The sequence below is a fragment of the Ovis aries genome, chromosome 1 (assembly GCF_016772045.2).
Source record: "Ovis aries strain OAR_USU_Benz2616 breed Rambouillet chromosome 1, ARS-UI_Ramb_v3.0, whole genome shotgun sequence".
Classification (NCBI taxonomy): Eukaryota; Metazoa; Chordata; class Mammalia; order Artiodactyla; family Bovidae; genus Ovis; species Ovis aries.
Genome location: NC_056054.1, coordinates 202771786 through 202787936, shown reverse-complemented (window position 1 = coordinate 202787936; position 16151 = coordinate 202771786). Strand labels below are relative to the sequence as shown.

The 16151-nt window shown below is 41.5% G+C and overlaps 1 protein-coding gene across 2 annotated transcripts in view; it reads right to left on the bottom strand.

Moving 5' to 3' along the window:
- Window positions 1-14499, bottom strand: part of C1H3orf70 (chromosome 1 C3orf70 homolog) — a 117135-nt gene extending 102636 nt beyond the window's left edge. For both annotated transcript variants that reach the window (XR_001021688.5, XM_004003080.6), the window contains exon 1: window positions 14084-14499. Coding sequence is in view for 1 of the 2 variants with exons in the window: in XM_004003080.6 (XP_004003129.1) it covers window positions 14084-14279 (196 nt within the window). In the remaining variant the exon portion in view is untranslated. The remainder of the gene's footprint in view (window positions 1-14083) is intronic.
- Between the last annotated feature and the right edge of the window lie 1652 nt (window positions 14500-16151).

The following is a 16151-nucleotide window of genomic DNA, read 5'->3' as shown; positions in this document are numbered from 1 at the left end:
AAATTAGAAAACAAGCCATAAACTGGAAGAAAATATCTGAAAGACGCACACATGGAACGGCCCAAACCTGGAATGGAACACTGACACCAGCAAAGCTGGACAGGGTGTGGAGCAACAGCAACTCTCATACATTTCCGGTGGAAGTGAAAATAACACAGTCACTTTGGAAGACAGACTCTTACCATACAATCCAGCAATCACACTTCTTGGTATTTATTTACACAAAGGAGTTGAAAACTTACATTCACGCGGAAACCTGCACACAGATGTTTATGGCAGCTCTCTTTGTAACTGCCAAACATTAGAAGCAACCGAGATGTGCTTTAGCAGATGAACGAAGAAACTGTAGTGTGTAAGACCCCAGATAGCCGAAACAATCTTGAGAAAGAAGAACAAAGCTGGCGGTACCATGCTTCCTGGCTTCAAACTGTACTTCATTCTTGGTGATGATTCTTTCAGATTTGATGTCAAAAGCAAAAATAAGAAGGTGGGAACACGTCAAACTAAAAAGCTTATGCAGAGGAAAGGGAACCATCAACAAAATGAAAAAGTAACCTTCCCAGTGGGAGAAAATACCTACAAATCATATAACTGATTATGGGTTAATATCCAAAACATATAAGGAACTCACTAAATTCAATAGCCAAAATGATCTGGTTTAAAAATGGGCGAACAATCTGAACAGACCTTTTTCCAAAGAAGACATACAGAAGGTCAACAAACACATGAAAAGGAGCTCAACATCACTAATCATCAGGGAAATGCAAGTCAGAACAAAAATGAGATATCACCTCACACCTGCTAGAACAGCTGTTATTAAAAAACACCCAAGAAATAACAAGAAATAAGCGCTGGTGAGGCTGTGGAGAAAAGGGAACCACTGTGTGCTGTTGGTGGGGATGCAAACTGGTGCAGCTGCTATGGAACGTCTCTCAAAAAATTAAACACAGAACTACATATGATCCGGCAACTCCAGCTCCAGGTGTGTATTTGAAGAAAATGAAAATGCTGATTTGGAAAGACATACGCATCCCCCTGTTCACTGCCGCATTATTTACAACTGCCAAGACACTGAAATAATCTAAGTGTCCACCAGCAGATGAGCTGATAAAGAAAATGTGCTACATGTGTGGAATATTATTCAGTCATAAAAAAGACTGAAAGCTTGCCATTTGTGACAACATGGATGGACCTTGAGGGCACGACAGTAAGTTGATATAAATCAAACAGAAGAAGACAAATACCATATATTCTCACTTACACGTGGATTAAAAGAAAAACAAACCTGAAAACTCACAGGTAGGGGAAACAGATTGGTGGTTGCCAGAAGCATGGTGATGAGAGAATGGGGCAAAATGAGTGAAGATGATCAAAATGGCCAAATTTCAGTTATAAAATAAACTACCATTAAGGATGCATGAGTGCCAAGTTGTTTCAGTCATATCCAACTCTGCGACCCTATAGACCATAGCCCACCAGGCTCCTGTGTCCATGGAATTCTCCAGGCAAGAATACTGGAGGGGGTTGCCATGCCCTCCTCCAGGGGATCTTCCCAACCCAGAGATCAAACCCACATCTTCTATGTCTCCTGCATTGGCAGGTGGGTTCTTTACCATTAGCACCACCTGATAATTGGGAATAGTTGCTTCAGTTATTTTAACTATAATAATAGTTAATAATACTCTACTGTATATTTTCAAGTTGCTACCAGAGTACATCTTAAATTAAAAGTTCTCAGCATGGGAAAAAAATCTGTAACTATGTATGGTGATGGATGTTAACTAGACTTACTGCGATGATCATTTCACTGTATACACAAATATTGAATCACTATGCGAAGAATTGATGCTTTTGAACTGTGGTGTTGGAGAAGACTCTTGAGAGTCCCTTGGACTGCAAGGAGATCCAACCAGTCCATTCTAAAGGAGATCAGCCCTGGGTGTTCTTTGGAAGGAATGATGCTAAAGCTGAAACTCCAGGACTTTGTCCACCTCATGCGAAGAGTTGACTCATTGGAAAAGACTCTGATGCTGGGAGGGATGGGGGGGCAGGAGGAAAAGGGGATGACAGAGGATGAGATGGCTGGATGGCATCACGGACTCGATGGACGTGAGTTTGAGTGAACTCCGGGAGTTGGTGATGGACAGGGAGGCCTGGCGTGCTGCGGTTCATGGCGTCGCAAAGAGTCGGACACGACTGAGCGACTGAACTGAACTGATGCCGTACCCCTGAAACAAATGTCAGTTATACCTCAATTTACTTTTGTAAAATAATAATTAAATTAAAAAACTGTGGTATGTCCAGGTGATGGAATATTATTCAGCACTAATAAGAAATGAGCTACCAAGCCATGAAAAGACGTGGAGAAATGCACATTAATAAGTGAAAGAAGTCAGTCTGAAAAGACTATACACTGTATGATTCCAACTATACGACATTCTGGAGAAGATAAAACAATGGAGACAATGAAAAAAATCAGTGGTTTCCAAGGGGCGGGGTGAAACAGTGCACAGGGTATTTTTAGAGCAGTGAAAACACTCTGTATGATATTATAAATGATGCACGTATGTCATTATTATCCATATTCATAGAATGTACAATACCTAGAGTGAAGCCTAAGGTAAACTGTGGACTCTAGATGATTATGATGTGTCCGTATAGGTTCATCCTAGGTTAAAAAAATGTACAACTCTGATAAATAATAATAGACAAGGCTATGCACATGTCGGGGCAAAATACACGGGAAAGCTCCCTAAATGCCTCTTGATTTTGCTGTAAACCTAAAACTGCTCTCAAAAAAGTCTTAAAAATTAAAGACACTTCACCAAAGAGGATATGCAAATGGTGAATAAGCATACCAATGTTAACTATCAGGTAGATGCAAATTAAAATCAAAATGAGTGATTAGTACACATCTATCAGATCACTGAAATAAAAACAGGAGCACCACCAGACACTGACAGGAAATGCGGTGGAGAAACTGGATCACTCATACATTGCTGGCAGGAATGGAAAATGGCACGGTAACCACAGAAAACAGTTTAGCAGTTTCTTAAAAACTGAATGTGCAACCTCCACATAACCAAGCACTTGTGCTTCTGGGCATTTATTTCAGAAAAATGAAGGCTTTTGTTCACACAGTAAACCATACACAAAGGTTTACAGAAGGCTTATTTATAATAACTAAAAACTAGAAACAACCCAGGTGTCCTTCAGTGGGTGAATGGGTCAACAAACCATGGTACATGTACAGCATGGAACACTACTTAGCCGTCAAAAGGAACGAGCTATTGGTATACCCAACAAACAGAATGAATCGCCAGAGCTATTACGCAGTGTGAAAAAAGCCAACCCCCAAAGGTTACATAACATATGATCTATTTATATAACATCCTGGAAGTGACAAAATTAAAGAAACAGAGAAGAGATTAGTAATTGGCAGGGATTAATTAGGGCTGGTGCAGAAGGGAAAGTGAGTATGGCTATGAAGAGGCAACATGAGGTATCCTTGCAATGCTGAAACTGTTCCTGAACCTATATGTATCAATGACAATTTCCTGGTTGAGATATCATACTACAGTTCTGTGAAACGCTACCACTGGGAAGCTGGATACAGAATATGTGGGATCTCTGTATTATTTTTCACAACTATATGCGAACCTACAAATTATCTCAAAATTTAAAGTTTAATTTAAAAAAAGATGAAAAAAGTATACCTGAAATTGATTCAGATCAGAAATAAATGAACCCAACTGATAACATGACCACACAGAAAAAAATTAATTCAAGAAACTTTCGAACAGAGTGTTCTGACTACATACATCCTTCCCAGGATATATTCTATCTTGAACTTTAAGTCATCAATTTGTCATTGGTAGTGAAACCAATATGATAATTCCTAGTTTATGGGTAGCTGAAAATAGAAGAAATGAGTAAATATTATGATATGATGGAAACCAGGGTTTTTACCCACAGAGAAGGCGGGCACAACTAAATGGGGAAAGATGAAGGAGACACACACTTTCTAAGTTTGTCCACTGAAAGTAATGTGTAGTAGCATCCCAGCAGAAATAAGCACATTAAAAACCCAGATAATGGTTTCCATACCATTCTTCACTGAAAGGAACATAGGTTTCTTGGAAAAATGATTCATTTCTGGCCTGGGGTGAGGAAATTACTAGGTAAGTCTGGAATATCTTGTTTCAGAAAGCAGTAAAGTAAAATGATAGAGACATGTCAAAAGGTCACAAAGCCATCTTGAAGAAGCTCTCATTGCCCAAATGTAGGACAATTTGAGCATCAAAAAGAAAAATATATGATGCTTGATTATAGCATATTAAAAAGAATCAAGTTGTCTATCATATTACCTAAAAAAGAAGAGATACAAAGAAAAGAAATCTCTTCAAATGCCATCAAATGTTAGGAATGACAGAATTAGAATATCACTATCAACACACTGTAATAAGTGATTCACAGTCTTTCCAGTCAATACTAAAATCAATGGGTTAAAGTTTATTGGGGAACAGGATATTCATTCAGTGTCAAAGTATCACTCCACAGTTACTTATTCTTACTAAGTGATTAAAATAACTACAAAAAAAGTAACAAAGAAGAAACAATATATCTATACTGACAGATGTGGCAGTCGTCACCCTAGGTAAGGAGAACACAAGGACCTATGTCTCCTCCTATTATGCTAAGCAAGGGATACAATAGCACAAATTTAATAACTAGGCAAAAATGTTCAACCTGAATCTAATAAGGCAAATGTAAAACACGGGATATACTACAGACAGTTAATCTGGACTCTTCAAAAACTTCAACACCACCCAAAAAAGTATGATTATTCTAGAATGTTTAAAGGGGAGACTGAAGTGATACAATAATGAAGTGCGATGCATGAATGTTTTTATTCCACTAATTTTATTTATTTCACTTGTTAAACCATTTTACTGAGGTATGACTGACACAGAAAAAGCTGTACAGATTTAATACATAAAATGTGATGAGTGCAGAGGTAAGTATACCCCTGTGTAACCATCACCACAGTCTATGCCATTAAAATATCCATGTGATATATGAATCTTGATTGGCTCTCGAAAAGTCAGCTACAAAGTTAATTTTTTGACAGTTAAGGAAACTGTATGTTAGATGGTGTTGCTGAATTCATGTTACTGTCTTAGGCGTGATTAGTACTGTGGTTTCGTAGGAAAATGAGAGGCATGCTGACATATTTAGGTGAAATGTCATGTCAGCAACTTATTTTTAAATGGCTTAAGAAAAAAAGCACATGTATGTGCATGTGTGCGTGTGTGCAGACAGAAGGAAAAAACAAATGAATCTAACAGACACAAAATACCACAATTATTACACAAAATACCAAATTATTACAAAACTCTTTTAGTGTTTTCATTTCACTAAAGGTCTGTTTAAATGAGATACAAAGGAAGAAATAACATTCTATATCACACCAAGAATCAATAAGCACTAGGGAGGTTAAAAAATTTGTCCTGAACGGACTTTTTCAGGGCACTGTGCAGATACAGCTGGAGAGATTTATTGTAGCTGCTGACCAGGTCAGACATTGCACGTTTTTGGTAGTGTGCTTACAGAATACTGCTAAATATCAGAATATTGAAGAACAAACCAACAATAAGAACAAAGGAAACACAAAACAAAAATTCTATGAATTTTAGTAAAGTAACTTGCAAAAACAATTAAATCTACTTTGTCCACCATTCTAGCAGCCAGGACTCCTCCTAAAAAGCACAGTTTTATACACTTTTCAACCACTCCAAAAACCTTCACGTTGCATATAACTAGCCACTTTGCTATTTTTCTACACAAAATCAATATTCCAAATGATAGCTAAGTATTGTTACAGGATAGCAATCATTAAAGTTAGTATGTGCAGCTTCACTTTAACAGCTTTATAATATTCTGATCCTTTGAAGCATATTAACCCATGTTTGATATAATACTTCTGTATTAACTGGTGTATCTAATTAACCAGAATTATTCATTGCTTAACAACGGTGGAAAATAGGATAGAGGAAGGGAGTGGAAGAGCACAAAATAAAATTCCAAGATAAAAAGTAGATAATTATCACAAAGTAGCTATTATGAAATAGACCTTTCCACAATGAGGACAACTGAAAAACTTGATTTCTAAAGGTCATACTACCCAAAATGTATGTTTTTACCATCTGTGTTGTGTTGAAGTGTGTAACTGAACAAATGAGTATGATTACAAAGTGAATTTCAGATTAACCGGGATATTTCTGCAAGCAGGACATTTGTGCAAGGAGAAGCAGCTGGAGTTTGTGTTTTTGACATATCACCACTATGATAATAAAACTATGTTATTATCCCCATATTAAAAATGATGAAACTGAAAGAGGGAAGTTAAGTAACTTCCCCCAAACCATGTAACTCATCAGTGGGCAGAGCCAGGATTCAAACACAAAGCCCAACTACAGAGCCTGTCCCTGGGACGACTATACTATCTACTATTTCCATCGCTTGTTTTGAGGAGGGGCTGATGCTGAACACCTGCACTAAGTACTCTGCTTTTGTCATTTAATCTTCACAACAACCCTGTGAAGTAGGATTTTTATTCCTGTTTTTCAGAAGAGAACACTGAAGCTGAGAAGGGTTGAGTAACCTATCCGAAGCTATCCTGCCAATGCATGGAAGAACCAGGACTGAACTCAAGTGTGTCTGACTCCACAGCCCTCACTCTCTCTACGACCACACTCTGACCTCACATTTTATATATAAAACACTTTATTTTTCAAGAAAGCATATCTTCTTCTAGATAACTGTTAGGTTAAACATATGTCCCTGTGTTTATTTGGAATTAATAACACTTAATTTCTCCGAAGATATTCTTTCTTGTGAATTAATGAGGTTCCACGCCATGAGAGGATAAACTTAAACTGAGGGTGTTATAATGCAGGAATAATCATAAAAAGGTCCTCAAAAGCTACTTGGTTGAAACCTTTTAAAGTTCATCAAGCTTGGAAACCAGTAATAATTAATGGTACACATGCAAAGCTCACCAAAAGAGGCCTGCACTAGTTAAGGATCATCTGAAGATATGACTGAACCTTCATATTAAACAAATACATCATTAAATATCTTTTATTTAACTTTTCATTTTGTACTGGAGTATAGCCAATTAACAATGTTGTGATGGTTTCAGGTGAACAGCAAATGACTCAGCCATATGTGTATACATGTATCCGTTCTCTCCCAAACCCCCTTCCCATTCAGGCTGCCACATAAAATTCAGCAGAGTTCCCTGTGCTATACACTAGGTCCCTGTTGGTTATCCATTTAAAATATAGCTGTGTGCACATGTAGATCCCAAACTCCATTAAATGCTTTTTAAAAGCATAGTTGTAAAGTTTGCAACCGCTCCAAAAAGTTCATATTGCATATAATTGCCCTCCTCTTAAAATAAGAAAACCATTCTTATTTTTACTTATTTATTTAAATCCTCCTTGTTCCAAAGAGAATCTGAAGTAGCTGAAATCCTCCTCACTGTACCTTGAGCAGAACCAAGAAACCCAGAGCCTGGCTACCAGCTGCTCTGTGAGATTCGAATACACTGACCACATGTGGCCAGGGCTACTTCGTGGGACCTCCAGCAAGTTTCCACCTAAAACATGAGGATAATAACAATACCTGCTTCACAAGGCTGTTGTGAAGTGTAAATGAGCTAGCCCATGCATAAAGCTACAATAGTGCCTACATATAAACAAGTGTGCTGCTATCTATTATCGAAACACCACTTAGATGGAAAAACACCTATGAGCTTTCTCCATCTCTGGATAAAAGATTTGAGGAAACTCAGATACTGACTTCACCTCTGCACTGGCTAACACCTGAATCCTCTTCCTCTAACTACCAGACATGGAAAGAGGCCTCATTAGAAGAAAAAAGCTCCAGCCGACTCCTCCATCTAATCCAACTACCACTCCCTTTTTTGCCAGCTTTCACTGTCAGACATCTCAAATATATTTTCTGTAGCTTCTGTTACTGATATGCCTGAGCTGTCCTTTGGGAAAACCAGCTGGCATTACCCCAGGGAAGTCAGAACTTGATTTGGGGGGTTGAGTAGAAGCAGGAAAATAGAACAAATAGAGTAATGCAAAAACCATAATGCTAATACACTAGCTAGTGGACAGAACTATACTTGCCCCAAGGTCCTGATAGTTAAATCCTCTAATCAGCTTTCTTTCCCTATAGGACATATAAAAATAGGAGGCCAAATTATATCCAAACACTTGCTGAGATAGTCCAGTCACAGGACCAGACATTTAAGCCTCTAGGCAGTGCCACCTTCCCTGAAGAGTCCTGGGAAAAAACACTTCCAAATTTGGCCTCTCCTACTCCCATTTTTCTGTAATTCGATGCTGCCCATCCACCTTCTGCTTTAACAGTCTTTCTTTAGATATGTTAATACCATCTATTAGACTACATCAAGTCCCACTGCTGCTTTCAACCTGAAAGACACATCTTTTAAGATGTCTTCTGCAGAAAACTGAGCTCACCTATTGTGGGATTTTATTAAGCCAATAAAGCTGAGTTCTGCTGGTGGTACAGACATCACATCACATACATGACCCCACCTCTACCTATCCATCCTCCGCCCCTCACCTCCAACACCCTCTCATCACTTTCTCTTTGATAGTTCTTAACTTGGATTTCACTCCCCACCATATTCAGGGATCTCTTTACAGTTCCCATTCTTCTGTACTTCACTATGGCAACTGATACAATTTGCCACTTATTTCTTAAAAACTTTCCCCATCACTGGTTTTAATAAAGCCAGAAAACTGCTGATTTTGCTCATTAAACTGCTCTAGAGTACCTGTAGTGATTAAGACTCCAGGTCTAAGAATGAGACAGACAAGACTTCAAATCCAGGTTCTATTCTTACCAGCTACATGCCCACGGGAAAGTTACTTGACTTCTTTAAGCATTTCTCCTCCACTATAGAATGGACATAATAACATAATTGGTTATTGAATGCTTAGCATAATCAGCTTACTCTGGCACAAAGTAAACCACTCAATAAATATTAACTACTATCTTTGTCTCCTAATTCTCTTGTCCTGGTATTTTATTCCCTTTCTACCTTGAAGAATTCATGATCGCAAATGGCTATGCTATAATCAAGTATACTCCTTTTAAGTTATTGTTGCAAAACTAAACCTTTCATCCTCTTCTTCAGTAATTACAAAAAAAAAATCACTATTTCTAGTTTCCCCAATATCTAAGAAATAACCTGCTAAAATGGATTTCATCTTCATATTCTTTCTTAAAGCACTCCTTTTCCCTTGGCCTCTGTAATACCATGCTTTCCGGATTGTTTCTTCTTTGGCCATCTTCTTAGACTCAGTTGCCAGCTCATCCTCCTGTAACCAGCCTCTAAATGTTAAGTGTTCTAAAGGCAAAGCCTAAAGGGTTTCTTCATTTCTCATACCATAAGCTCTCCATTGGCAATCTCCTGCTTCATCATGGCTACAACCCAATCTATAAAGAAGTTAATGATTTCCATATTACCTCCAGTGCAGACTTTCCCAAGTTCTATATCCTCTATATCCAAATGCCTACTGACATCACCATGCAACGACAAGGCGACATAAATTCAATAGATACAAAACTGGATTCATGGTCTTTGTGGATTCATGATTCCACGATCATCCAAACCTAGTTCTTCTCCAGTATTCGATTAGCAAATGAACAGCATCACCATCCATCCAAGCTGCATAAGGCAAAATTCTAGAATCCATCCTTTATAACTATCCTCTTCCTCCCCTTCCAAATCTAATCTGTTCTTATTTCCATTAAATAGACATTGTTGCATGAATTTCAACCTATTTTTTTAACAGTAATATGAAAATATTCTCCCATGCCGATTTCATTCCCCCACTACTTATTTCACCATTATAATGCCAAGGTCTCTAGCAACTGGAACTTCCCCAATGTCCAGTTCATCCCTCCCTAACACCTCAACAATCAAATTTCTTATTTCTTCTAACACTCTATCTACTCCAGTCACAAAAAAAGCTACTTTACAATATCTAAATATGATTTATTGTTTACCATCCCTCTTCCCTAGCCAAGCCACGTCTTTTCCTCTCTCAAAACTCTTCTTGGAATCCTTCATTTGTTAAATCAACCCAATATCGTTCCTTAAAAAAAAATAAAGGTTCAGATTCAGGGCCATAGTTCAATCAGCCGAATAATCTATCTCTGACAGAGACATCAATAGAACATATCCAGTTTTGATCACAGACACAGTCCTCAAAATCGATTACCCAAATATACTATTTCCTTTACATCCAGCACTGCATCTGTCAACATATACCCAGTTTGTGTCTTTCAGGAACAGGTATGTACTTGCAGCCTTTTCTCCTTCATAACGTTATAAATTTCACAAATTTAACATCAACCATATAAAACTGAATTTCCTTTATTTGTTCCGAATTTCCTTTCTCAAGCATCTCAAGGTAGTCTTCCTGGTTTCATATTTACCAGTTTGGTGAACAAGTTGATCATTTTTCATTCATACCATTTGTGATTTTAAAGGAATGCAAAAATAAATATAGGATGAATCACACCCTTACACTCATGATCCAGCTATATTCATAGCTGTATTCCTAGTTTCCATAATAATGTCTCATAAAGAGAAGGTGCTCAATGCATGTTCACCAAAATTAAAAGAATTTTATTTAGGACTGATGTTGTGTTCATGCATTCCAAAAGAAGTAGAACTTCTCAAATATATTAACTCTGCTTCTCTTAAAGAAAAATAATATTGGGGCTTAAAAAGGGTAGAAAGAATTGATGCCTCATATAGGTGAGGAGAGTGAACAGGGCAGCTGGCTGCTCTGAATGAACTGAAGCTATTCTTGGATGTGATCCCCAAACCACCAGCAGCAGAGGAAGCATGGAATCCCAGAAGGCTGCCAAAGACTGAAGAGAGCAAATAAATTCAGGCTTGGTTTTAAAAAAAAAACAACAACAACTGCGAATGGTCCAGTATACTCAATGTCAGTCCTTTCTAAATGCAGATTATTTAAAAAGTAGCTACTAATCGCTTTAAAAAGAAAATGTTAAGCATTTGTGGAATCAACCTGCATTACACTCAACTAATTTTCTTAATTTTTTTTTACAAGAGTATGTTTACAGATAGACATCATATATCAAAAAGACATAAAAGTAGTATGTTGGGAGAATTTCAACAAAGTATCTGATCAGGTTCTCACTAAACCAATATAGATAAGATAAACAAAAGGTGGATAAAGGTTAATAAGGTGTGTGTGTGTGTATGCTCAGTCACTTAGTCATGTCCAACTCTTTGCAACCCCACAAGGACTGTAGCCCACCAGACTCCTCTGTCCATGGAGTTTTCCAGGCAGGAATACTGGCGTGGGTTGCCGTTTCCTACGCCAAATGATCTTCCGGACCACCCAGGGGTCGAACTCGCATTTCTTGGTCTCCTGCACTGGCAGGCAGATTATAGCTCAACCCCCTGGGAAGCCCAATTAGGTAGTGAGGTAACTGTTAAAATGATCATAGCAACAGAGTGCTCATTAATGAATTGTTATGAACCTGAAAGCCAGTTCAGGACTTTCATCTGTGGTCTTCTCCTGTTCAACAATTTTATCAATAAGGAAAGAGGAAAATATATGGAAGGGATAGATCTAAGTGATCTGTGAGTAGCCATATCCAAATATATATGTATAACTATGAGATAGGCAAGCGCTCTAACTTATGCCACAAATGTAAAACATACACACAAACAAAAAAGAGGCTTAATGGCTTAGTGCACAGCAAGCTTAGTTCAATCTGACAATGACAAGCTCAATACGATGCAGAAGAGAGAAAAGCTACGGTGATGCTAGCTGCAGTAGTAGCATATCAAACAGAGGCGATATCAGTCCTGCCTACTTTTGGACAGATCTTACCACAACTGGGATATGGTGTACCCTCCTAGGGGTCACTATCTTCATAGCATCATAACCATATCAGCATATGTTCAGAATAGAAAAACCAGGATGCTTAGGGGCCTGAACACCATTAAAGGAAAGGCAGAAAAGAATGGTGGTGGTTTAGTCACTCGGTCATGTCCGACTCTTGCTGCCCCATGGACTGCAGCCCACGAGGCTCCTCTGTACGTGGGATTTCTCAGGCAAGAATATGGGAGTGGGCAGCCATTTCCTTCTCCAGGGGATCTTCCTGACGCAGGGATCAGACCCTGGGATCGAATCCGCGTCTCCTGCACTGTCAGGAGGATTCGTTACCACTGAGCCACCTGGGAAGCCCATAGAAAGGAATGGAGATTTATAAATAGGACAAGACAATGCTTGAGAGGAAAACAATGGCTACCTTCATTCAGTCATTCAACAAATGTGAATTACAAACCTATTTCAGGCCAGATGCTGTGACTAGAGATAGGGTAGAAAAAAGTCTACATCATGTGTGTATCTGAAGAGTTGAAACAGACAGGATCTAAAAAAGGTTAAGATTGTTATATATGATTTCATAAGGTAGAAACAGGAGGTGTAGGAAGAAATTCCAATGTAACTGATTTTAGCTCCATATAAGGAAGAGCATTTTTAAGAGTCAAAGCTGTCTAATGAAGGAAGAGAATGCCTGAGAAGACTGCAAGGTTCCCATCAGTAATGGTGTACTCAAAGGGGAGACTGCGGAAATGAGACAGGCACTCAACTGGACCATCTTTAGTGTTCCTCACAATTCACACTCTGACTCTTTTTATACTTCCACAGGAAATGGACCCACCGGAGTCGCCCTACTTGTGTACTCTAGCATCACAGGTTTCCCACAGTTGTTACTTTCAACTCTTCACCCTGTCCCCTACGGAAGCAATGCCACACAATTACGAATGGAGCTGAGAGCAACAAGAATAATGAGACATAGGACAAAACAGACCCAACAGTACACAGAATGCAAAGAATCAATACTGTTCAATGTGTCTTGCATTTATAAAAGAAACGTAAGAATTCTCTATCCCTTAAGTCATCAATTTAAAATATCTTATTATGTTCAATTAATATAAACAAGGATCTGTTATGTACTGCATCTCTTGTTGGGAGCCATTTTTTCTAACCAACGAAGAAAAAATAATTTTAAGATCACTTTGAGAATCTGCATCCTAAATAAGCACTCCAAACCCTCTATTATAAGGTTATGTGGAAACTAAGTTTAGAATACGTTTCTAAAAAGAAATAATTCATCAGATATAGCAGGGCAAATACCATAAACTAATAAAATAGTGAAATTCTGATTAAATGGCCACTTAAATATTTTAAAAATCACAGGCAGGATAGACGTAAGAGAAAAGGTCTAGACCATTTAGTTCTACAAATTACTTTAAGATCACTGAAGCGTACTTTCATTCTTTCATTTTTGCAATTTTAAAACAGTCTCCATAATGCACTGGCTTTATATGCTGGAACTGGGTATTCAAGGAGTTCACCCTTCCAAACTGTTAATATTAACTTCTTGGAAGCAGTCCCTCACTCTTCAGTGCTTTCTCAATCTGGATACAAGAAATGGGCTACGATTCCAAATCCAAGGGTTCTCTTTCTTCTAAATAGCAGCCCGTTAAGACAAAAGTGAAAAAAGAAAGAGGTGCACCTTTTAACCACCAGCCCTGAAAAAAGACTTCCCCTCCGGTTGTCGTCAACTCTGAAGGCTGTCTACCCTTTCTCCACACTCGCCTGGTCTTTTCGGTTGAAAAAGAAAACAGGGGGGGAAAATACACCCCAGTTTTCCTGGGACGGGGAGACCCCTTTTGTAGAAGTAGCTAAAAAGGTAGGTTTCCCACAGATTTCATCTCGTTGCCAAGGAAGCGCCGACCCGACTGGTCCGGCGCGAGGACAGTTCCCGCCGCCTGGACCCCACGGCGGCTCCGGCCTGCGGCAGGGCAGCCCCGGCCCAGCCAGGCGCCCCCCAGGCCGCACAGTCCCTGCTACGACCCCGGACGGCCCCGCGGGAGCCCTGGGGACCGCGGAGAAAGGCGAGGAGACGTGGCTCGACTTACAGTGACACCATCCGAGGTGACAGCACCAGTGCAGCTTGAAGCACTTGCCGTGGCTGTGCGTGGCACAGATGGAGAGCCCGTCGCACGGCTGGAAGTCGGGTCTGCGGGCGGCGCAACTCCGCGCCAGGGCCTGAGCCTCGTCCACTTTCTCGCTCTTCCAACCGCGCTCGGGCGCCGGCGCCGCGGCCGCACTCATTTCCTCTCCCTCCGCGGAGCCGAGACCCGGAGCTCGGGAGGAGCGGCGTCTGGACTGGCAGGAAGCCGAGGCGGGCGCGGCGCGGACCGGGAGTCAGGTCAGCGCTTGGAGGTGGCGGCAGCAGAGCTGGCGGCCGCGGGAGCGCAGCGGTCCCTGGGCTCGCAGAGGAGCCGCCCCGGGCGCTGCGACCGGGGGCTGGGCCTGCCGCCGCCGCCTTCCCTCCCTCCGCCGTGGCGCGCGCCGCGCCCCCACGTGCACACGCACGCGCACACACGCGCGCTAGCTTCGGCAGACGCCACGAGGCCCCCCGCCAGCCCCGCCTTCTCACACACGGCTGCTCACACACGCTCGGCGGCCCCGCTGCCGCCGCACACTCAGCCCCCGTAGGCTGGCACCCACGGACGGAGGGCCGTTAGGAACACAGCCGCCTCGGAGGCTCGGTTTTCACACGCACGCCAGCTTCCACGCACGCTTCCCACACACACACACTCCCTCCGAAACACATGTTCACACTCCGCGGAGAGCTGTGCACGTTGAGGACCCGCCCGCCCGGACGCCCAGTGCGCTAGTCCCTGCGCAGGTGGGAGCGGGGTTTTCACACACGCACAGCCTTGCCCCACGCGCGGCCCACTTTGCCCTCGTACACACACACATACACACACACATCCCCAGAGTGTCGGGGCACATCGGCCCCTGGGGGCACGCACACGTGGACACAAGACACACGTGAGCTCCCCCGGGGCTGTCTCCCGCTCCCAGCGCGGCCCCTGGGGCACACATCCCTGGCCAAGGCCACCAGCCCGCGGGGCATGGCCTGTGTTACCCGCCCCTTCTCAGCCTGAGGCTGCAGCCCCACCTTGGTAAGCGGGAAAGTTACCAAGCTGGGTGCTGTGGGGTTGTGTATGTAACAGAGATGTATCTGTGATGCATGGGACTGGTATGTGGAATGTGTTACGTGTATATATTTGTTATGTGGATTAGATGTGTGCATGGCATGTGTGTGGTATGTATGATGCCTGTGACTGTAATGTGGACTGTGAAATGTGTGTACATGCACATATGTGGCATGGATGCATATGACCAGTATGGAGAGTGAGTGGGGTGTTTTTGTGTGGTAGGGTATATGTTCTGTATGTGGTAGTCAGTAGATGAGTTTCTGTGTAATCATGTGTATGTGGGGTGTGGTGGGCACAGTTGTTATGTAGGGTGTGTGTCTGTGGTATGTATATGGCGGTGTGGTGCATGTGACTGCTATATTGAGTGTACGTGCGTGGTATATATGGATGGATTTGGTTGTGTGTTATACATGTAGTTGTGGGCATACAAGCAAGACTCGTGTTTGCTGTGGACGCTGTGTGTGCCTTTGTGTATTAATGCCCACCCCGGCCAGCAGGTGTGACTGGCCCTGATGGCGGCTGCAGCTGTCCTCCGCACCCCCTAATCGGCTTGCCTTTTTTCCTCTTGGGGGCTAGTTGCTCCAAATGGATTTTCCATGCCAGGCTCTGCTGCTGAGAACTCACCCCTGGCAGGATTCAGTGAGGAGAAAACAAACCATTTGCTCCCAGGGAGAACGACTGGGAATTAGTGTTTCCCTGCAACAAGGCTACCAGCCTTGAACACAGAAAAGGAGGGGACCTCCTCTCGCTGTGTGCCAGATGTTTTTCAGAGCACAGGAAAATGCCTGTAATTGCCAAAGTTCAGGGAACAACAACGAAGCCTTTCAGTACAAATGATGTGTGGGAACATGTTTATGCTCAGGTCCACCTTCTCCATTACTTTATTCCTTTGCTGCTTTGCACTGACAAGGAGATTGATCATGGTCTTGAAATAACCAAATTCATCTTCAAGCTCTGAAAATCTTCACTGCCATAA